General features: G+C 44.3%; 1 protein-coding gene across 1 annotated transcript in view; it reads right to left on the bottom strand.

Moving 5' to 3' along the window:
- Window positions 1-8,735: 8,735 nt before the first annotated feature.
- LOC142559339 (tyrosine-protein kinase SYK-like) overlaps window positions 8,736-21,125 on the bottom strand; it is an 86,573-nt gene continuing 74,183 nt past the window's right edge. Inside the window, exon 18 of the mRNA XM_075670952.1 lies at window positions 8,736-20,439. Within this exon, the coding sequence (XP_075527067.1) occupies window positions 20,370-20,439 (70 nt within the window). The 3' untranslated portion in view covers window positions 8,736-20,369. The remainder of the gene's footprint in view (window positions 20,440-21,125) is intronic.

Genomic DNA, 21,125 nt, shown 5'->3' with positions numbered 1-21,125 from the left:
TGTCGCAAGGGCTCTAACGAGGCCATGGTGCTCTAGTAAATTTTATAAAATTATGCAATTTTTAATATCGAATAAACGGAAAATCGGACATCCACCCGTTCGTAGCAATAGCTACAAAGGAAACCCATACGGGTTCCTCGAAAGAAAAGTCTCATAGTTGAAGAAAAATTCGTCCTTGTCCGGGACTCGAACCCGGGACCACCGCCTTTCCGGGGCAGCCGCTCTACCATCTGAGCTAACCAGGCGGCTAGCAGATGGCAGGGCGAAGTCGAATTTGTCGACAACACGAAGCAAAGGCAACAGTTTGACGAAGTAGTTCTGCGGAAACCCGCAAGGTGGAGAGAAGTAATGAATAAACGGAAAATCGGACATCCACCCGTTCGTAGCAATAGCTACAAAGGAAACCCATACGGGTTCCTCGAAAGAAAAGCCTCGTAGTTGAAGAAAAATTCGTCCTGGTCCGGGACTCGAACCCGGGACCACCGCCTTTCCGGGGCAGCCGGAAATCGGCGTTTATTCATTACTTCTCTCCACCTTGCGGGTTTCCGCAGAACTACTTCGTCAATTTTTAATATCATATCGTTATCTTGAAATGCACCTCAATGCTCATAGTACGCGTCATTTGTCATCGCCATAATTTTATTACACGCACATCTTACGCACTTTACAGCGACTATATTTTAGGCCCCTTTACAGCCACGTCCCATCAACTCCATAGAACCTGTCACTCCACTGCAAAATCATTAACACTTGCATGGCGCTCTTTGGCCATACCTGGCCCTTGCGCCAATAAAAAACCACACATTCATTCCTTCAAAAAATGACCGCCCTTCCACTGCTGTGAAGAGGGGTGCACGCGAAGCTCGGGATCCTCGGCTCTTCGTTGTAGCAACGACTCGGCTTCACGCTCTCTCAAGGCGAGCGAGGTCGGCACGTCGACGACGAGCACTTTCTCGAGCGAGTTCCCGGTGGCGTTCATCAAACGCCGCCTGTTCTTCGGCCGAACGCACAACGAGCGGCCCGTTCCCGCTGCCGCACCTTCAGCACAGCCTGCTCTTCGGTGGAACAAACCAAACGCGGCCTCGCCATCTGACTGCCGCGCCTGAATTGGCCGGAAACGGGCGGCGCGAGGCGAGCGAACACGCTATAATATCCTTTCCCTCCTTTGGAGGGAGGGGGCGTCTTGCGCTGCGTCTAGTTTTTCATGCATATGAAACGCCGCTTTAAAGGTAGCGTATGATGAAATGACACTGGGGGAAATTCCAGCGCAGCATACACGCTTCTCACATAAGCAGCACTTTCGCGAAAGAAGTATTTTGTAGATCGCGGGCTTTTGGCATGGCGATCACACAGTCTACATCCTCATAGGCTGTATAAACCAATTATCTTATGGAGACGTCATAGAGAGGACTTCCCGTAACCTTAAACGGCAGAAACCTAATTGAACATGAAGTGATGTCTCAATGTCCTTTCTAAGTGTCCGCTGGAGAATGTCGAGAAAAATATACAGCATTCCTACAATCTATAATTCTGTGATATTTGGTCTCGGCACGTGGACAGTCGACAGTTTGTTGACTACGGCACAAAGCATCCCCTGGAATTCAACCAAGTTTTGTGGACGCACGCGTGTGTTTGCCCGAATTTTGAGTGTGTGGCTGTGTCCTCTCTGTAATATATATTCAGTTTTGCTTTCAATGTTGTTAAAAAAAACTGACCTAGTGGTCTCGCAACCAGCAGGTCGGCGGTGAATCGGTGGGCCGACAAGCGATTTTTATTTTCGCTCTGCTTGAGTTTTTTGTTTTTTTACCACACCGAGGCCGACACGAGTGAGGTAATACAAACTTCGTTTGAATATTGAGTTGATTTAAAAACGCATGCGAGAAGGTGCAGGTGCAATATTAAGGAAAAAGGATGGAGAGAAGAAAAAGCGTAGCGACAGGCTGACGTGTCTGTTGTGCCAGAGAATCACATCACAGAAAAGAAAAGGATAAATTAATGCGCGAAGCTGAATGATATGCGCTTACTACTGGTTAGACGATAAAAACGACTGAAACTAAGAGCACGTTTTCCATTGAAGAACATTCCTATGTATTCCAGTGCGTCGACGTAACCGGGACAATGAATTGTGGGAGAACATCATTGCAACAGCGCGGTTACAGAACTTTAAGCTCTTGATCACATTGCAGATAAATGCAATGGGACGCGAAAATGAACAAGCTCTGGTTTATTCCTCTGAGACCATAGTAAATTAGGCAAGATGGTCCTAATTTCTTTGCTAAGTAGCGTTGTGCTAGTGCTTGGCAGCCAAGGTTTTTATTTATTAACGTAGTACTTCTGCGGAAGTTATTATTTCCAGAAACAAACCAGGCCAAGCAGTTTTAAATGCGTTAGTGTTTGTCTGAACAGTTTAAGCCTTATGGGATCCCAAGGTGAGAAAGAGTACTCAAGTATTGTGCAAAAACTTGTGTTGTAAAGATCGTCTTTTACACTTTTAAGGACTTCACGAAAATTACGTCTAATAGAGTTGAGCATTCTCGATTACTTTAAAGTGACGCATTCGGTATGTGCATTCCAGTTCAAATTTTCCGAAAAGTAGACCCCAAGATATTTATAATTTTCAAGTCGTTCAAGAAGCAGTCCATTCCAATTATAAACGGATCTCACGGGAAGGCGTTTACGGGAGAAAGAAGTTTGCAGTTGGTTTCTCCGATGTCGTCGGTTTACTAGTCCGGGCACCCTGTTTACATTTCTTAAAATAAGGAACAGGATATGGCCAATGTGCAAGCGCAATTCGAAGTAGCATGATTAGCAAGTTTAAGTGCGGAACTTCCAATAAATCCTGCTCACAGGTTGCCCCGAAGATTTATTACTGGACTTTAGAAGTGGCGCGGAATTGAGGCCGCCGCCATGACATAGCCACATATGCCACCAAGATCAAGTTCACTGAAAATAGGCGGGCTACTATGAAAAACTTGTGTGCGAACTTAAGTGCGTGTGGCTTTACTAACTGCTCTTGCAACAACAAAAAATTCTAAAACATATTTTTTCCAAATGTCACGCTGCCCCTAACAGCTACGTTTCCCAAAACCCGGAAAGAACTGCGCGTTACAAAATCTTCATATTTGACAGAAATTAGAGCACTTTTAAGTCCAATGTGTCCCGAAATGCTGAAGTTACCGGCCTTATTAACTGTATTACAAAAAATTCATTAATCTTCGTTATTATGTTATTTGCATGCGTAATAGAGTGGTGCAAGCATGTAATACGTTCGCCTGCTCTCCTTGGTGAAATAAAGCAGGCATCTCGTTTCAGTTTGATAAAGTTAAGCAACACGTAATGTGTAATGTGTAAGAAGAGTTCAAAAAGGGAACATGTATTGCGGTTTTTGAAATAAATTGTGTACATAAGCGCTCTGGGGCGTTGTGTGAAGAAAAGAAAGGGGGTGGGGGTTGGGGAAGAAGGCCTACGACGAAGATATGCAGATAAGAGAGCTGGTGTTTCACCCCAAACATCTCCCTTGCTGGACAGAGGGCACGCCGGGACGTCAGCTATTTTTTGACAGGTGTCCTTGATGAATTACAAAAGGCACGTTGTTTACATTTGTTTAAAATTATGGGCAGGGTATAGGTAATCTGTAAACAAAATTCAAAGTGTGTTGGGACAGATTGCATACCTAAGCAGTAAAATGCATATACAGGCTGTCCGCAACGTTAAGACTGTGTTTCATGAACAATGCAAAATTTAACGCGTTGCCTTGGGCGAACTGTGAACTGCGAAAATGGGGTGAATGACATGGCCGATATTCTGGCAAAGTAAAATGTGTCTGGATGAACTACTGCAATTAAAAAATTATTTACCAAGTGGCCGAAAACGCTCTATGCTGGCGAGCATTCAAACGGACCGGTCATATAGGGTGAATGTTTTAAATCGTCTGATTTAATTGCAAGCAACTAAATTTTTTATTGCAACTGCTAGGAAGAAACAGCATCGATGGCAACTGGGTGGCGATTCTGCAAGGTCGAACAAGTCTGCAGTTCCTTTTTTCTTTCATTCTTAAGGATACCGAATGAACGGGTGCGGGCGTCATATAATCATATAGAATATATATGAATATATTCTACAATTTACTTTTTCACACGCGCATAAAGCATGTGTACAGAATCTTGACCACCATCGTTATCTGTCCGTGTGGCCTGTAGATTGGAAGCGGGTTTGATGACGCGGCAGCTGACAACAAAGCCACGACATGGCAACACTGGCGGCAAGCATGCCATGAAAAAGGATTCATATTTATCACGATTCTTTCTTTTACTAGTCCCTGCGGCCTTCGGCAACAAACTGGTGCAACCTAAGCTGGTCTACTACGTTCATGTTTTACGACATCAAGAAAGAATAACCACAGTCCTTCTTTGGTTTTAAAGGAGACAATTGTCGCAAGATAGTGCGGGCGTCTAAGCAAGTTACTTTTTTGGGCGCTCTTTTCGGTATTTCAAGCGTGTGAAATCGTCGTGCACATGCCTGATACTCAACATGGCGTATGCTTGTTATGGTGACCACTTGTGGCAGACTAGTCGCCATTCCACCGTCTCAGTGTCTTCCCTGGTTCCCTGAGAGTGATTCCCTGAGAAACTGCTGCCTCATCTGCCACCTGGGAGCGTTGTAGTTATGGACAATGCAACTTATCACTCCGTGAAGCAGAAAAAGGTGCTGCCAGTGAGCAGCCTGAAAAAGGGAATACTGGACTAGCTTACTACAAAGGGTGTTGGGTATGGCGAGGGCATGGTAAAGGCTGAAATCGCGAAGATCGTCGAAATCACGAACACGGGTGGAGACCAGTACCGAGTGAACTGTACCCTCGTTGTACTCTTGGCCGCCTATCACTGCCAACTGCATCTGATAGAGTTCCCGTGGGGTGACGTCAAAGTTTTTCTGGCCAGGGAAAGCAAGACATTCAAGATGAGAGACATGGAGCCGCTGGAATGGAAAGGGAGGCAGCAAGTGAGTGCTGAAAAGTGGAAGCACGTATAGCACGTTCTAGATGAAGAGGACTCGATGAAGAAAAGGCATCACATCATTGGCGATGTTCTCGACAGTCTGGACCCTGTGTTGGTGAACCTCGGAGAGGACACAACGAGTGATGATGGCACAATCGCTGCTGATGAAGACGACCTTCGGTGCGAGCCCCTGTGATGGCCTTCATCAAGACGGGCTGTGAATTCTATATTTCTTTATTATTTATTTATTATTTTACAATACTGCCAGCCTTGTTACCAGGCCTTAGGCAGAAGTAGGCATTTAGAACAAAAATAACAAGTATGAAATAAGATCAAACAAGATAATAGACACTGAACAAGTATCTGCATAGCAAACAACATGAAAAAAACCTTTTCACAATCATGATTTGACTGGTAAAAACGAGGGATGAACGCTTTGGTTTATTCACAAAGTGCAGATACAAAGGATGAAACCATTGGACAGTCGACAGTTGTGGCAGGTAATGCGTTCCATTCGGAAATCGTGCGCGGGAAAAAATAATTTTTAAATGCGTTGGTCCTGCAGGAAAAATCTCTAACCTTTTTGTTGTGATAATAGCGTGTATTCGGTGCATTTTATGCGTGTCTTTTTTAAGTGTGTATACCCTTCAAAACGATACCTGTCCTGTGAGGTGTTCCTTTCTGAAGGGCTTTCCAATAGGATAGGCAGCTGTAGCACTTAAGTTTTTGTTGCTGTGGCTTGGTAGTTGTCGAACAAACTTGATTGTTAACTTAGCCAAGGGCCACGACAAGAGGCTGCATGAACACGACATTAGAAGTGAGCCCCATTTTATGAGCCTCGTCAAACGTTTACGTGAAAATTAGTTGTGTTCGGGACCGTCATGCGAAGTAGCGAACATTCCTTGAGCTTGCATTTCACCATAGGATCTGGTTTTCTGGTCTGACATATTTTGAATTGCCTTTTTTTCTGCAGATATAACTTATGTTTTATTAGAGAAATAACTACAGATGTTTCAGTGCTAATCTGCAATGATCGAAGTTCATGGCTCTCAAACAGCGCTTTATGCAATAAGTAGGCCGCCCTGGGGACCACAAATACATAATACAGAAACTTTCTCGAAAGAGCATGCACATTTTATTTGTATCTTTCTGAAGTGCACAAATAAATACCTCTCCTGTCAGGCGTCCTACATCTCTGAATATGTTAGACAATTGTTGTGTTTTCTGTTTCTTTTCTCTTGCGCTGTGACGTGGTGATGGTTGCTGAATAAACCTGCTTGTGCAATGATGAGGCATCCCGAAAACATGGGGCTGTCCGTTTCCCAGTGGCTTTGTGACACTGCTGAAATGACGCAGCGGGGGGCATCATGACATTTGTATCAAAACTGCAACTGATAATTATCCATGATACCGGCTGAAATAAACATCCCCACGGTTATGTTGCTGGCGGTGCAGTCAAACCGCATAAAACATGTTTTGGGATAATTTCTGTGATGTACAAGTTGCAGCCATCTTTTGCATCCTTGCTCCTCCCGTAAAAAAAAAAAAAGCCCATCTACTGACCACAGAAATGAATTCCAAAACGTTTAGAACTCCACGGTAGGGTAAATAATTGTGAAAAGTACATGCAACTCAACATAGTGTTAGAGTTGTCTTGCCGGGCTCTTGCACAATGATTTTTGTCGAAAATAAATTGATGCGACAAGCCATTATGAGATAGACAGAGAGAGAGAGAGCACAATGATTTTTGTCGAAAATAAATTGATGCTACAAGCCATTATGAGAGAGAGAGAGAGAGCAACATTTATTCGAACCATTGAGGTGGTTGCTCTTGAGGTCGAGTGTGTGGAATCCTCATTCCAGGACTTCACTGGCCATGGCTGCTCGACGTACTTGCTGGACGAGAGCTTCGAGAAATTTGGCTTTGCCGCATAGCGTATTCTGCTGACGGACCACGTTACGAAGAAATCCCGAGGCGTGCGCCATATACCGTTTCACTGTAAAATGATATAATATCCATAAAAACAGAACCAACTTTACAGGAAAGGGGCTACATTTATAAGTTTTTTATCGGCTTCCGTGAGGACCAATCGTAGGACACGAACACCCGGCAAGTACGCTACAGAACGCAAAAGAACAAAAGCACTGCTCAAACAGTGCGGTGGAGTGTATTTGGCGTTAGTCAGCGACAAAAGATTAACGTAAGAAACTTCTTCAACTAGACCCATCCGAATTTGAACTTGCGCGCCCTGAAACTCGCATGACCTCGCGGTACGGGCGTTCAACCGATCAGGCCATGGCTGAAAGCGAGCATGGACTGAAACAACGTGAAGGAGCTCGCCTTCCTGATTGGCTGAAATCCGGCCAGCTTCCGCCGTGCTGCAACCAACTTGGGAAATGAACTTTGCAGTGTTTTTGTGGTTGTAGACGCGGCTATGACAGCTTTTGTCGCTTTTAAAGTACATTATGCACGTATGGTAGTCTTATCGTAAAAAAATGCCATGAAAAAGAAGGCTGTATGTTAAGTCATCAAACACCCACTTAAGTACTGTGGGGATCTTGATCTGAATCTGCGTTAATTCATTAACTGTTTTTCCATTATTTTCTTTTTCGATGCTTTGAGCATGGTGTTACCAGAGGCTTTTATGCTACAGAGATGGTTCGATATCTAGCTTGTACCGATTCAACGCAGTAAACGAAGGTGAACTGGCCAAAGAAAGAAGTATTGATAATCAGTAGAAAAACAACGGAGGTGTCTGCCTGCAGCCAACATTCCGGCCATAAAATTTCTTACAAATATTTCTAGAAAAAGACTCTGACCCTAGTGTCTGTCGAACCTCCAAGAAAGTTTGTCAGCCAGTATGGGAATGATGGCTAATACATGAATTAGCCTAAACTTCGTCCTCCTGGCCTCAACTAGCCATATGACTTAGGATATTGATGATTTCCACCAAAAGGTTGCCTTTAATGAGCTAGAATTAGCTAATGATTATGCTTGTGTTCAAAGTGTTATTGTCTGATGCATTTACAAAAGTACGATTTCTTCACTGAGTGCCGATGGAGTGTAGTAAATTGGGTAGTAGTCACAAGAACGTCTGAAGCCACAAGCACGAAGATCGTGCAAGTCCATGTACTAAGCAATATTAGCATAATAGCTAAATGACTGCGACACCATCGTTTCTGCTAGTAGTATTACTAGCACTCTTTAGTGTTTCGACTGGCTTAAATGTCTTCATGAGGGGAACAGCTCCTTTCATGGGCAGGATATGTATTCCTGTTGCCCTGCAAGAGCGATGGAGCTAAGCAGGTAAAACTAGCACGGCGTTAAAGACGGAAGCACAGAAACAAAAGCCGCACATGGTGTTGCCCCAGTCTTCCGCCCTTTGCCCGTTTTGCCATGAAATGTCAACTCGCGCAAGCTGTCAACCTTGCCAGCCTAAGCAACTAAATCTGAGTAAGCTGAGAAGCGGATAAGAAAGTTGGAAATGAAAAAAAAATAACACCGCATTCAGGAGCAGGCACAAAGATGCCAAAGAGAGTAGCGATCTTCATGCATAGAAAGTGACGATCTCGGCTGAACCACGTGAGGCTATAGCCGTATGTTGGTGTACCTTGTGCTCTTCGAGTGGCAGCATCAGCTGCGGACGTTCCATGCGTTCGTCTCTTCTTTCCGACGCTGCAATGTACGCGGCCTGGTTTAGATGTTTGAATGAGTACACTCGCAGACGGTTGCAAGAATTATACCTGTTTATTTCCTTCTATGTACATATGTACACGGTTTCACTCAGTCACACAGACGTGCACCAGTGTAAAAACGATGGCTATACAATGACAGCAGGCGGGCACCGGCTTTGCTTCAGTATTTTTTTCTTCTTTTTGTTACTCCCACTACGGTATTGTACACACAGTGTGTTATCACAGCAGACCGAGTACTGCATGCCAAGAGCTACGCTGCAAACTGAAACGCTAGTCTCCTAAGGGCGCTCTCGCACCGCCCTGACAGCACGAGTGTGGGGGTGAGCCGCTTGCGCACTGGAGCCACTGGACTGCGCTGCCAGCGGTTCCTCCTTTTTGTCGAGGCTACTAGATCCTGACCCATGCTCGTGCAATTCCATCGTCACCGAAGGGGCGGGACACTCATTTACTCGCAGTATCTCGTAACGTATTGCGCAGGAAATCAGCGAGAATCCAGTATGCAGATTTCGGGGATACAGAAGGGTGAAAAATCATCCCTGCTAGTTTTTTTTCATCACAGCAATTTCTTTTCCTCAAGCTTCAGAACCTGACATGCCATCACACTCTGACCTGTCGAAATTGCAGTGGTGCTTCAAGAATCCCAGTGTCTATACGAATTTGCGGTGTTTTCTGGCAACCTTTATGGAGCGATATTAAAATTTCTCGTGAAATTGGCAGTAATGTGTCAATGATCCCTATACGAATATAAATTTTAGCTGTTGTTGATTATGTAGAAACAAACTTTCCAGAACCACCTTGCTATATATAGACTTTCCACTCTGCTACATGAAATCTCTGTGCTGTATGTAGAGAAAACCTCCCTACAGAGATATTTCATTGATCCATTCTTGTCAACAGATGTCATGTCATGTGGCTAGTGTAGAGCTTACAGGCTTTAGTCGGCAAGAATTGTAAGTCCATGAGTCCCCACAGGGCGTCATAGAAAATCTACAGACTTCACATTAAGTTCCTATGGGGTTTTACAGGTACTTTAAATAAATTGTTTAATGCCGCATTCACGTCGAAAGCTCTCGTTGTCGTGCTAATGGTCAACAATAATTGTAGCTACGAACTGCTATTCTGAAAGGGAGAAAAACTGCCGTACTTCTTTTTTCCCTTTAGCTTCTCTATCGTGTAGATTCCAATTTACAGATAACCTAATAAACCACTTAAATACATAATCTGTATCCCGCCACCACACGGTTAGATGAATCTGCGCCAGGAGAGCAGCTACAGAACACCACATAATATTGCACTCCAAAGAAAAAAAACCAAGGATGTCCCCTCTACACATCCTCTACGTTCCAACAGTTAAAGAAACGTTCAGTAAGGTTACGTTTCCTGGTGATGTCAGAATCGAAACAGTTCACAGTGATCCGTCGAAAGCAAGCATGCTTCCTGTTTCTGGTTCCCGGCTAAGACGCCGTTACCGCAGCTTCAAGGGAAGCAAATATCAAGCATATGCGTCTAGTTGAGCTATAAAAACGTGTTCGTTCGTAGCGAATGCATTGGCGAATGCGCCGTGCTGTGAAAATCTCGTGATGGTCAACAACGAGAATGGACAGGGAAAGTATAAGGGAACGTTATCGTGGAACCGTGAACTGGTCTCACCTTTTTCGTCATCGTCTCAGCTTAGAATCAATATTTTCAAATTCGCAAACGTTTCATCTATTCTTTCGACAGAATTAAATCAATATAATATAGTAATAACTAATGCAGCCATCACAGCCAGGTGTTCAATAAGTGAAATCCTATTTCGAACTTTGATTTTTTGTGCTTTGCAAATTTGCAAAAGCATCACCAACAAAAGTTATCTCTTTGCAGTTGCTCCTCCAGCGCCATTACGAGCACATTTTCTGAAAATGGTCATTGAACTATCTACTAACAATAGCAACACAGCCGCGATTCGGGTGAGTTGTTATATCACACGGGGATTATGGGTACCGCTAAAAACACAAAGGTAAATGTGCAAGATGATGTAACGCTGTGTGTCATCGCCCTCTGCCCTTTCATTAGCACGACTTAAGATATCAGGAAAGCCAAAAAGCTTTGAATTTGGAACCATTCTTTACATTAAAAGCCACGTGGTTGTAATCGATGTGGGGAAGTGCTCAATAATGGGACTCATATAAAACACTGCTTTCTTAATGGATTGTAACAGAAGTACCACTTCTTTTACCGGTTAGTTAGCTTATGAGACGCACATTTTTAAGGGTGCTCCACTAAGATATGACAACAACCCCAAAATAGATTAACTATGCCACGGTCCCACTATATACGATATTTAATAGGTCCAGTGAGGCGATTTGATGGAATAAGTGTCATATCCCTTTTTCAGAAAAGTGCATTCGAAGACACTTTGTCTTGAGTTTCATAGATTGTACAAGTTCATAGATGGTGACATTCGAAGGTTCGGTTGCAGTGTTTTAACTCGCAAAAAGTGAATAACAAAAGCAGTACTCTGAGATACGTGGGGTGCAAGTATGGCCATATTGTTAGCCAAAACGTTTGTCATCAGCTGATTTTTCTAAACGTGTCTGGTATGCCACGTTCTGTTAGTTCGCTGAGTAATAAAAATTCGTTCTTTGCACTGTGGCATTGAACTTCGTGACTATTGGCAGTGCGAGAAGTGCTGTCGACAGCCGTTGTATAAAGAACCTCCTGACATATGTTCAGTTGTATAATCAAGTCACAGGGAAGGTATCGGACGAAGGAATGTAAACCAAGACAAGTGGTACTAGCTGCGGTTGTTCCGTGAACTTTAGAAAGGTCATAACTTCTAGGCCTTTCCAAAGGAGACTGTTCATGATTTATATTTTGTTGCCGTAATTATAACATCGCTGAGTTAAATAAATTAAATTATGTGGCTTTACGTGCCAAAAGCACGACCTGATTATAAGGCACGCCGTAGTGGGGGACTCCGGAATTTTGGACCTCCTGGTGTTCTTTAACGTTCACCTAAATCTAAGTACAAGGGTGTTCTCGCCTCCATCGAAATGCGGCCGCCGTGGCCGGGCTTCGATAGCGCGACCTCGTGTTTAGCATTAAATCGCTCAGGTGGCTAGGCTACTTCACTGTCATTAAAAAGAACCTGCTATTGCAGAGATTCTTATACTTAATAGTATGAGTTATCAGCTGTTAGTGCTTGTTGAAAATGAAAATATGGGGGCTGAGCTAACATGGATATATCAAAAAGTTATTTCTTTAAATTTTCCAGAGCAGCTGGGTCTGAACGTTCTCCTGACTTCTCGCACTAATATTCTTGAAACAATTTTGTAATACTTTGCTTAAGCCACATATGATAATTAATTCTGTTTATGGCAAAGTCGTGCCACAGCTTTTTGAGATAACACATTGGCCACAATAATATAACTGCACTGCTCATGGTGGAGTTAGGTGAACTTCAGAACAAGACTAGGGGAGGGGGGCTGACAAAGTGCTAATATATTGGTGGTAGGGCTTTGGTGCGCGAACATATATTTGCCATGATATTTAGCGGTTATGGCCTTGATTAGGTAATCCTTTGCCTACAGGGAATCGATTACACTCAGTGACACAGTTCAAATATCACTCGGATTTTACTGCGTGCTTCGGATATTGAAGAAATTTTAAACGCGATAATGTACTATCAAGAAGCGGGATTCCGTGTTTTGTGACTGATAAATGCCAAGTTAGGCGCCCGCAACAAATATAGGAAATGCAACCTGTGTGAATAACGACAGCAGTCACAGTGATCCTCCCTAACAAATTCGAAGGCCTATTCAAATAAATCTATGTGGAAATTCAGAGTTTACTCGCCATCTCGGGAGCGTTTATCAATATTTAAAAAAAAAACATGATTTTCACATTGTATATCGGTTCTAGCACACGCTTTGTCCATGTAAGACCAAGCAACTTTGAGCGAATTCACTCAAGTGCGTGTTCCATTTCATCATGAACGCTGACATTCAGCCACGAACGCTGACGGAAGTCTCGTTCTTCACCTACGTATGAAGCTTGGGCTCATGCAAGAACATAAACTTCGTCGCTACGAAAAGCGTTCCATAACACTATAGTTTAAAAGAAATATCGGCGCCAGACTCTATAGCAGACCACACAGAACAGATCATCCAGTGCTGCTCTTTCGCTTAGGCAAATAGGTCAGCCATTGTCTATGGCATCCAAGTCGTAACATAAATGAATCCGATGACACATGCGCACCACTCACTGGACAGACATTGGCCTTGTATGAAATAAGCTCATAAAGTTTACGAGGAGCCGAAACCCCGAAAAAGAGAGAGCCAGAGTGCGGATTACTTCTTGCTCCGCACAGCTTAAGAAAAAATTAAGCATTGGCAAAACGTTCTGACGGCCAGGGTGCACCCCAGCGATATTTCTAGGGTACGTTGCACGTGAGACCTTTGTAACATTGCCAGAGTCATTTCGCAAAGAAGCAACACTGTGCCGGCAGCCAAGTTGAAGAACATGCGAACGCCTCGAACGAAACTGTTGCAGCATTGTTGCGCCATGCACAATTAAAGAAGCCTTCCTTTTTTCACAAAGGAAGGCAGCAGTTTCTCAAAAATGAGCGAAGGATACGAAACCGCGTTGTGGAACCATGCGACTAACTTCGCATGCAGTCGTCCACGTCCGGGAGACATTCACCCTACAGCACACAAGTTTAACTCACGGAGCCTGAAGTTCCTGTCGCGTACCAGCAAATCGTGGTACATGGGGAATTTGTAGTCTGGGCTGCGGACCAGCAGTTGCGTTGTGTCACGCTCAACAAGTTTTAGAAAAAGTTCTCTTGTGAAACAGAAAGGTAAGCTAGGAAACAAAGCGCTTTCGGCATACAAACACATGCCCGAAAGTTATTTTGCAGATGTTACACTGCCGAGGCTCCGGGACGACCTTAGTTTCTTGATCTTGTCGGCGCATGTTTGCGTGGGCGCCCCGGGGTTCCTGCTACAGTGGGCACATTTTTGTTAATTTTATTCTTTGTGTTTGCATGCTAAAATGTTGTCACTTAGTGCAGGAGCATCGTTCGTGAAACAGCCCGCTGCGGTTGCCAGCTTGTGCATTCGTTGCATGCGCATACGCTTAAGAATGCTGAGCGAAAAAATTTTGTTCGGACTTCTCTGACGGCAGCTACGGCAAAATGACATGCTACTTCCGGCACCGGGCACTGAAAACAAGGTATGCACTTTGAAAGATGACAAACGTTATGGCACATGATGCTATCCAAAATCAATCAAACAGCATTCTGCTGACGCGTTAGAAGTACAGGATCTACTAGTGTGAGGACAACAAAAACATTCAGAAGATGCAACTAGTTCTGAAAGTGAAAGATGGCGCACATTTATGGAAATCTAACACGAATACTTCCGCCGAACGCTTCATTACTCTAAAACAGATGGCAACAGATCTAATTGCAACCACACCTGACACCTTCTACATCTACTTTGCAGAATTGTCCGTCCACGCATGGACTTAATCGGTACAGGACGCTCCCTACAGGCGTACGGGGTGGCAACATCACTTAATCTGCAAGCCTCTACAGCTAAGCAAGGGCCTCTGATGCGCGAAGCGTTTCGCTGACCATTGACCCCAGCGACGCAGCCATAGGACGACGGTGAAACAACAGCACGGAACAACACTCACCAAAACTACCTGCCATCCCGAGGCTCAGACGGGAGGGCGTTCTCTTTCAGACACTACCGCTAGAGGGCTACAAGAAGCGGCAGCAATAACGCAATGCTACGCTAGCTCGTGGGCTGGCGATTGCATTGCAGTGCATAGATGCCTACAGCTTTATCCGGACACATTCCTTTCAGCTGCAGGAGTGATGGCATTCAAAGATGGCCCACTGACAACAGTTGAGGCCGCGCTTCGTCTTCACGGTCAAGCGTCATCTTGTTTTTGTGTTTGAAATCCTTTGCAACATTTCATCACCTCCATTACGGCAGGGAGTGTTCTGTTAACGCCAGAAGAGGGAAAGCCACAGGTCATTGCGAGGGTTTACGCATGTCACTTAGAAGCACACCGAAGGAAAAGAAGACAGAAAAAAAAAGGCATCGCATCGGGGCATTCTACTTGTTCAGCACCGCTGGAGTTGTGTATGGTGAGAAAATTGACTGGGCGTCAAGCAACTGAAAACGTTCGGTACGCCGTCTAGCAGAAAGACACCACAACTTTGAGAAAAATGTGTTCCGCGATACCTTTAAATGAGGACGCAAGTGGCGCATTACAAGCCTTTACATATGAAAGTGACGTGGTAAGCACTGTCTTGACGGAGAAGTCACGTCTTCAGAATGTGTTATACCTCTGCGCACAAGCCTGGGAGAGAATATAATCTGGGCCAATTATGGCCATCCACACCAATTTCTGCGATTCAAGTCCTTCTTCGGCTTTTCTAAAGCTTTGCGGTAGAAGTCTACTATTGGAAGCACACTTAACTGCGGATATTTGGAAGCGACATTCCGACTTGGTGTGCGCAAAAGTGTGTGTCAGCTGCGTTCCGTCATGCTACTGAGCTTTTCTGACCAAACCGACTAATCATACTTTGACCATACCAAGTGCTGTGGCACTGTTGATGATCCTGTCAGGCTGCCAACCTGGATCACTGCTGTTCTAATACATAGCCGCATAAATATGCAGAATGACGTGGTTTGAAAGCCGACGTGTACTTATGACCCCCAGTGCAGACGTAGATGGTTGTTTATCTCAGTACCCCTTAATGCGTACTGAATTTAGCGGTTTTTAAGGAGTCAAGAGAGCTCTCTCTAACTCACGACGTGGCTTATTTATTGATTTGAGAGCATGAAACTATAAGGAAAGTGTAAAAATCTCCGAAGTTTAGTTTCTGAAGCAAAAGAGGAATAGCATCGATAGCATGTGCCGAAATCTTGTCACGCTTGATTTTATTTTACACTCTTTTGTGATCATGTGCTGCATCGGCTGGCCAATCATAGTGAGGACTGCAGTGCGGCATTGTACCGAACCAGTAGCAGAGGTTAGAAGGAACGGAAAATCAAATAGACAGTTTGAAAATATGGCCACAGGTAACCATAATTTCCCGACAGGTGCAATTTGCAATGCTTGGTGACCAGAGCTCGGTTAACAGAGATGCGTGTTTGATCAGGCCGGCCGTAACTTGTCACTTGTGCTGTGGTGAAGATGTACGAAGTACAAGAATGCAAAAATATAAACTATCTGCATATTACCTGCAGTGAGGTACTGCTAAACAATTTCGTTTCTTCCAATGCAGAACTTACGTGAGACATCAAATGTTAAAAAGTTGCATATTTAATTCTGAAGCTCTCGCACTTTTCCTACCCGAAATGTTGCTGCTATTAGATGAAACAAATAAAGTAGGCTAAGCAATTGTTCCACGATGGTTTACTTTCTCCATTTCATAAAATTTGCATTTGCAAAGGAACTGGCGGGCGAATATATATAACGAACAACGGAAACGAGGCTTTCCTACGCACTCAGTACGTGTTGAAATCGCAAAGACCGCGTTTTATTTCTTTGTAGTTTCGTAAGATAAGGACGGGTATTTTGCACTGACGCTATTTGAGCAACGATCAAATGATGATGCAATTAGTGAGACGTTCTTGTACGCAAATTTTGATGGCTGTCTAAAATTTGAGCAACGCAGTGTATTTTAACGCGACAGTGTTAAGGGCCCCGTGTCGCGAAAAATCCGGTGTCCGCGTTGGACGTCGTCTGACGAAAAATCATTCCCAATAACGACCACGCCGTCCCTTCACGTGGCGCAGAGGTGTTCCTGAACTAATTGAATTCCTCAAAGTAAGATGCATCAGAAAAATTGTAAAGTGCAACCTAAACACAACCTACACACATGATGGCGTCGGATTGTAATTTGAATATACCAGAAAACATAATCCGATTGCGCGGAAACTCAAGCATAAACTCCTTTTCCGGCATTTCTACCATTCATAGAGTGGCGCGGCCTTCTCGTTTCCTTGCAGCAACACCATCCAGATGGCGCTCGCCTCCACGCATCCACGGCCCACGCAACAGGCGGCGTTTCTACCAGAAAGCTTACCAGCTTGCCTTCGTGCATAGCGTTCCCCGCCAGCGTTTCCCGGTAAACATTACGGTTACATAAGATGCAGTTGCGGGAAGAGTGAGAAGCAGTCAGGGATCTTTGAATGCTATTGCGTTCCACTCTTAAAGGCAAAGCTTAAGGGTTCTCTAAAATTTCGTTCTGTCTATATATGTAACTGAAACATGCAGAATGGACGAGCAGTAACGAAGCAGTGCACGCAATGCAAGCATTCTTGATCTCTGTTCTAGCCATATACAAAAACAAAAAGAAACTTGACACATTCGAATGATGCAGCGTAGAACCAATGCTGCCTTCCATTCTTGAAAGTGAAAATGGCAAGCGGTTATTTCGGACAAGATACATCGGTAATGCGTATACCTGTGGATCGAAAAGACAATTTTCACTGCACTGTGATACAGCGTGTAGTAAGATGTTACTCCATATTCGTTCGGGATAAGCACAGTTACAACCAACCCCAAGCAGTGCCACAAGGTCTCAAATAAGGTGTGAGAGAGCGTGCTATCGCCTGCAGAGCATGTCGGCTGTTTGTAAAGGTCCAACACCCATAAGCCACCTTTTGGGCACTTTAACACTTTACCAATAATAATATTTTGTTTAGTAAGCACCTTCAAAGTGTCCTTGGGGCGTTACCAAATGCCCCGAGTTTTAACGTCTTCCCATCATGACTACGGTCACACTTTCTTGATTTATGGCGACAGTTTGCCGACGTGCTATTTTCCATCGAAACCTGGATGAATGTTTCGGACCTGACTGTTTTTACCGATTCTATACATTAAACATGTGGAGCCTGACCACTATTCCAACGTTAAACGCATTCTGCTTGTGATTTTACTTACGGTCCACATTGTATTATTTTCCTTGCAGTGTGCTTCTGTGTCAACAATTATGTTGGCTTGGTGAAATTTAGTTGTCTCCCATAGCGGTTACTGTATTTAATGGAGATACATTCACTGACGATTTGCTGGTGCAATGTCGGTTTTATCGCAAAAAAATTGGCAATGAAACGAACCAGTTTCAATGAATATAAACACAATTATTTAAGCCATATTACTATACTGTCATAGCAAGTTTAAGAACGATCCGCTTGTGATACACTAAGTGAGCTGCAGCTATTTTGTGAAATCTGAACTTGAAAACTATTTCTATTCTGAAACATATCATGTCCTATCGCATTTGCATGGGTAACGTGAAATTGTATGCGTCTGTGTTGTGTGTGTGCGCTTTGTTGGTAAGTCAGAGCTGCATCATTGGAATCCACATGAATCCCAATCCTCGGAACCAAAATGATATTGTTACGTGCCATTGACGCTATTAGGGCTGTGGAGCCTTTAAGCAGTCTGAATAATTAAGGCTGACTTCAAAGCTTTTACCGTTGCGGAAAGAGAAGATGGACAATATGGTAACAGGATAGTTAGCCCCATAAAAATGTAATGTGCCCCATTGCAGCTATATCCAATCACCCGATACAATCAAATAGGTTTTGCATGAGATCGCACCGAATTCGGAGACATCAAATTTATGTAGAATATCGGCTTCCTGGAATACAGAGCCCAAGGAGCATGCATTCCCTGTACGCCCAGTGAAAAATAAAATGTGTTCTCCTAAGCTGCTTTCATTGTTGAATAAAACTGCACTCTACTCATGTCCATTTCCAAGATAGAGAAGGAAAGTAGCATGAGCTTTCCAACCTTCAGACTATGCAATTAAAGAGTTCTTGAAAAGGAAAGTGAGATCAGGGCCTTTTAAGAAGAATTATGTTGAAAACATTACCAAAATTTCTCGAGAATAACGCCAATAGGTATGCCCGTATAGAACCGAAGCACAAGAAACTGAATGTACGTTATGGACCAACACCTTTATAGAGCTTTCGTACGACAGCAGGACAATAAAAAACTTCAGAACGCGGCGGCGTCCATCATCTTCGATATAGAAGATGTTCTTTCTTGAAAATAAGGAATGTGAAGATAGAAAACAAGCATAAGGGCTCGATAAATGATTTGTCAGGCCTGTCGACACTTGCCTGAAGTCTGCTGAATAAACACTGGACAAAAACAGTGGTTCAGGAATTCTATAACAGGCGATCAAACACAGCCCGGAAGCCTAATGTTCGAACGCAAAAAGAGCCCCGATGTTGAAAAAGATCGCGGAAGGTTTTGCCTTCTTTACGAGATGCTCCCAAACTTTTACACTTTCGTCAAGGCAGTACTTAAAACTGGACTAAGAACTTTACAAAATATTGAACACTTCAAGCACTGAGATGCCGAGATGCCGATTTCAACCGCAATTTTACATTATCGAGAAATGATGACCATAAGAGCTGAGCGGAATGAACGCGGAAAACTTGTACCGAAGGAAGTGGGTCAGGCAGGAAACTTCGGCATTATGAAGAATCACTCAAAAGTCGCTCTCTTTGAACATGTGTGTGTTTTTTTTCTCTTTGTTTGAGCTGCACACCGTAACGGTAGTAATTCATTATTGCGTTCCTAGTAAACTATGAAAAATTCTAATCGTGCCCTTCCGAGTGCTATTCTTGCGTCCCAATCACTGGGCTGGGCTTGGTGTCCCTCAGAGGTGAATCGTCCTTGTGCGTAACGATGACTTCATAAGCTCTCACTAGACGACCTGGTGTCTTCGTGGCTTGCTTGCTCTAAGAAAGAGAAGCTTTAGCGTACACGCGTTTGAAGTGCGCAAGATGGCGGACGGGAAGTATGCTAGACTTCACGCACACGTGTGCACGCCATGTTCTTTGGAGGGTAGAACGCCTGGTAACCAGAGCTCTTCAATCATACCAGTGGCAGAACTCTCCATCGACCCCATTTATCAAAAGCCAAGTACAGTAAATGGCTGTCGGTGATGTGACCAACTGCCAAATCACCTAAGGTGAACAAATTAACTATAATACACCACGTTTTGAGCACAGCGACAGCGAAAGAAAGTTATCTATGTTAATTCTGAACAAACCCAAATAAAGCCATATTTTCTGTCACTACCGCATTTTTAGTCAGCCACATGTAGTTCTGCTGAACAGACAACTGGTGATGACAATTTTCAATTTGTTGTTAACTGGGTGGATCATAAATCATGTAAACATAAGGCTCCAGAAAAAGCTACCCCAGAAAACGAGGACTTTTATGAGGAGTTTTGGAAATGGTACGATTGAAGAAGTCTGCAGGTAACTGCGTGTGTTTCTTTTTAACATTCCATTCCCTCGGCAGTCGTACTACTGTGGCTCAGAGAACTCCATCGTTTTCTTGGCCTTCTATACTGTTCTCGATGCGGTGTCAGTCATGGACTAGAACGTTTTTTCAAGCACGCTCCTCACACTGACCGACTGACCGACCGACGAAGCAACAGTTAAGCGCCATGAGCATTTGTCGACGGTTGCGTGGTGGCGCCTTCCTCCTCTAAACTGCGGTAACAACATCACAGATTGGTGCCTTGAGGTACTGTGTTCCCGGCTGAGGAGCCGGGTGTACCGCTGACGTCGGATTACTGGCAGCGTCTAAGCCATCGGTGCTTGTACCACTCGGACACTTGGTCTCGCTGGCCGTGTCATGAGCGCCCAGTCAGGTGCAGTCTTCTAGTGCCTCTCGTAGCGTGGCGCAGATTTCAGTGAAGGAGGGCCGGTCATCGGGCCTGCAAAAGAATGTGCGGCAAGATCAGAGCCCAGTAGTGGAAGCTTCCATGGCTATGTGCAAAGTCATTCGAGAAGTCCTGTCTTGAAAGTCTGCTAGTTTGTTGCTACAGCACCTATGCATATTGTCAGACTTGATCGAAGACAATTCAGAAACAAAGTAATAAATAGGCATAAGAAGCGCGGTACAACCAATTTTTACTGAACCGTTACAACAGAATTTTTTTTAAACTTTCACAGATGCGTATGTACTGCAACGCTTTCCGTCGAACGTATACTGCGAAAAATGAAAGGTCACGCAATCAAAATAAAGCTTTGAAGCCCTCGCTTTCAACAACAACCACGGCAAATGTGTGTGGGCTGTGTGAGGATTGTGTGAGTGGTATATAAACATAAATCACCGCCCAAGCACTCCGTACAGATGGTAAACCAGCGAAGATGAAACGTGCGCACCCGATGTTTATCACTCGGTTAATCCCGGCGGTTTATTAAACGACGGCTTGGTAGGCTGCCGGATTCTTGGTACGCAGTTCTTGCTGGCGCACGGCTGCACGAGCGTGTTCTTGAGCCCCGGCTACAGCGCCGGCACGGCGTAGACGAGCAGCGCGCTGGCTGGCCTGCTGCTGAGTTGTGCAAGCAGAACGTTGCCTCGAAGAGCGCGGCTATGAGCTAGCTGCAGCCTCCCAGT

This window comes from Dermacentor variabilis, chromosome 10 (assembly GCF_050947875.1).
Source record: "Dermacentor variabilis isolate Ectoservices chromosome 10, ASM5094787v1, whole genome shotgun sequence".
NCBI lineage: Eukaryota > Metazoa > Arthropoda > Arachnida > Ixodida > Ixodidae > Dermacentor > Dermacentor variabilis.
The sequence above is the reverse complement of the archived record's forward strand: the minus strand, read 5'-3'. Positions and strand labels throughout refer to the sequence as shown.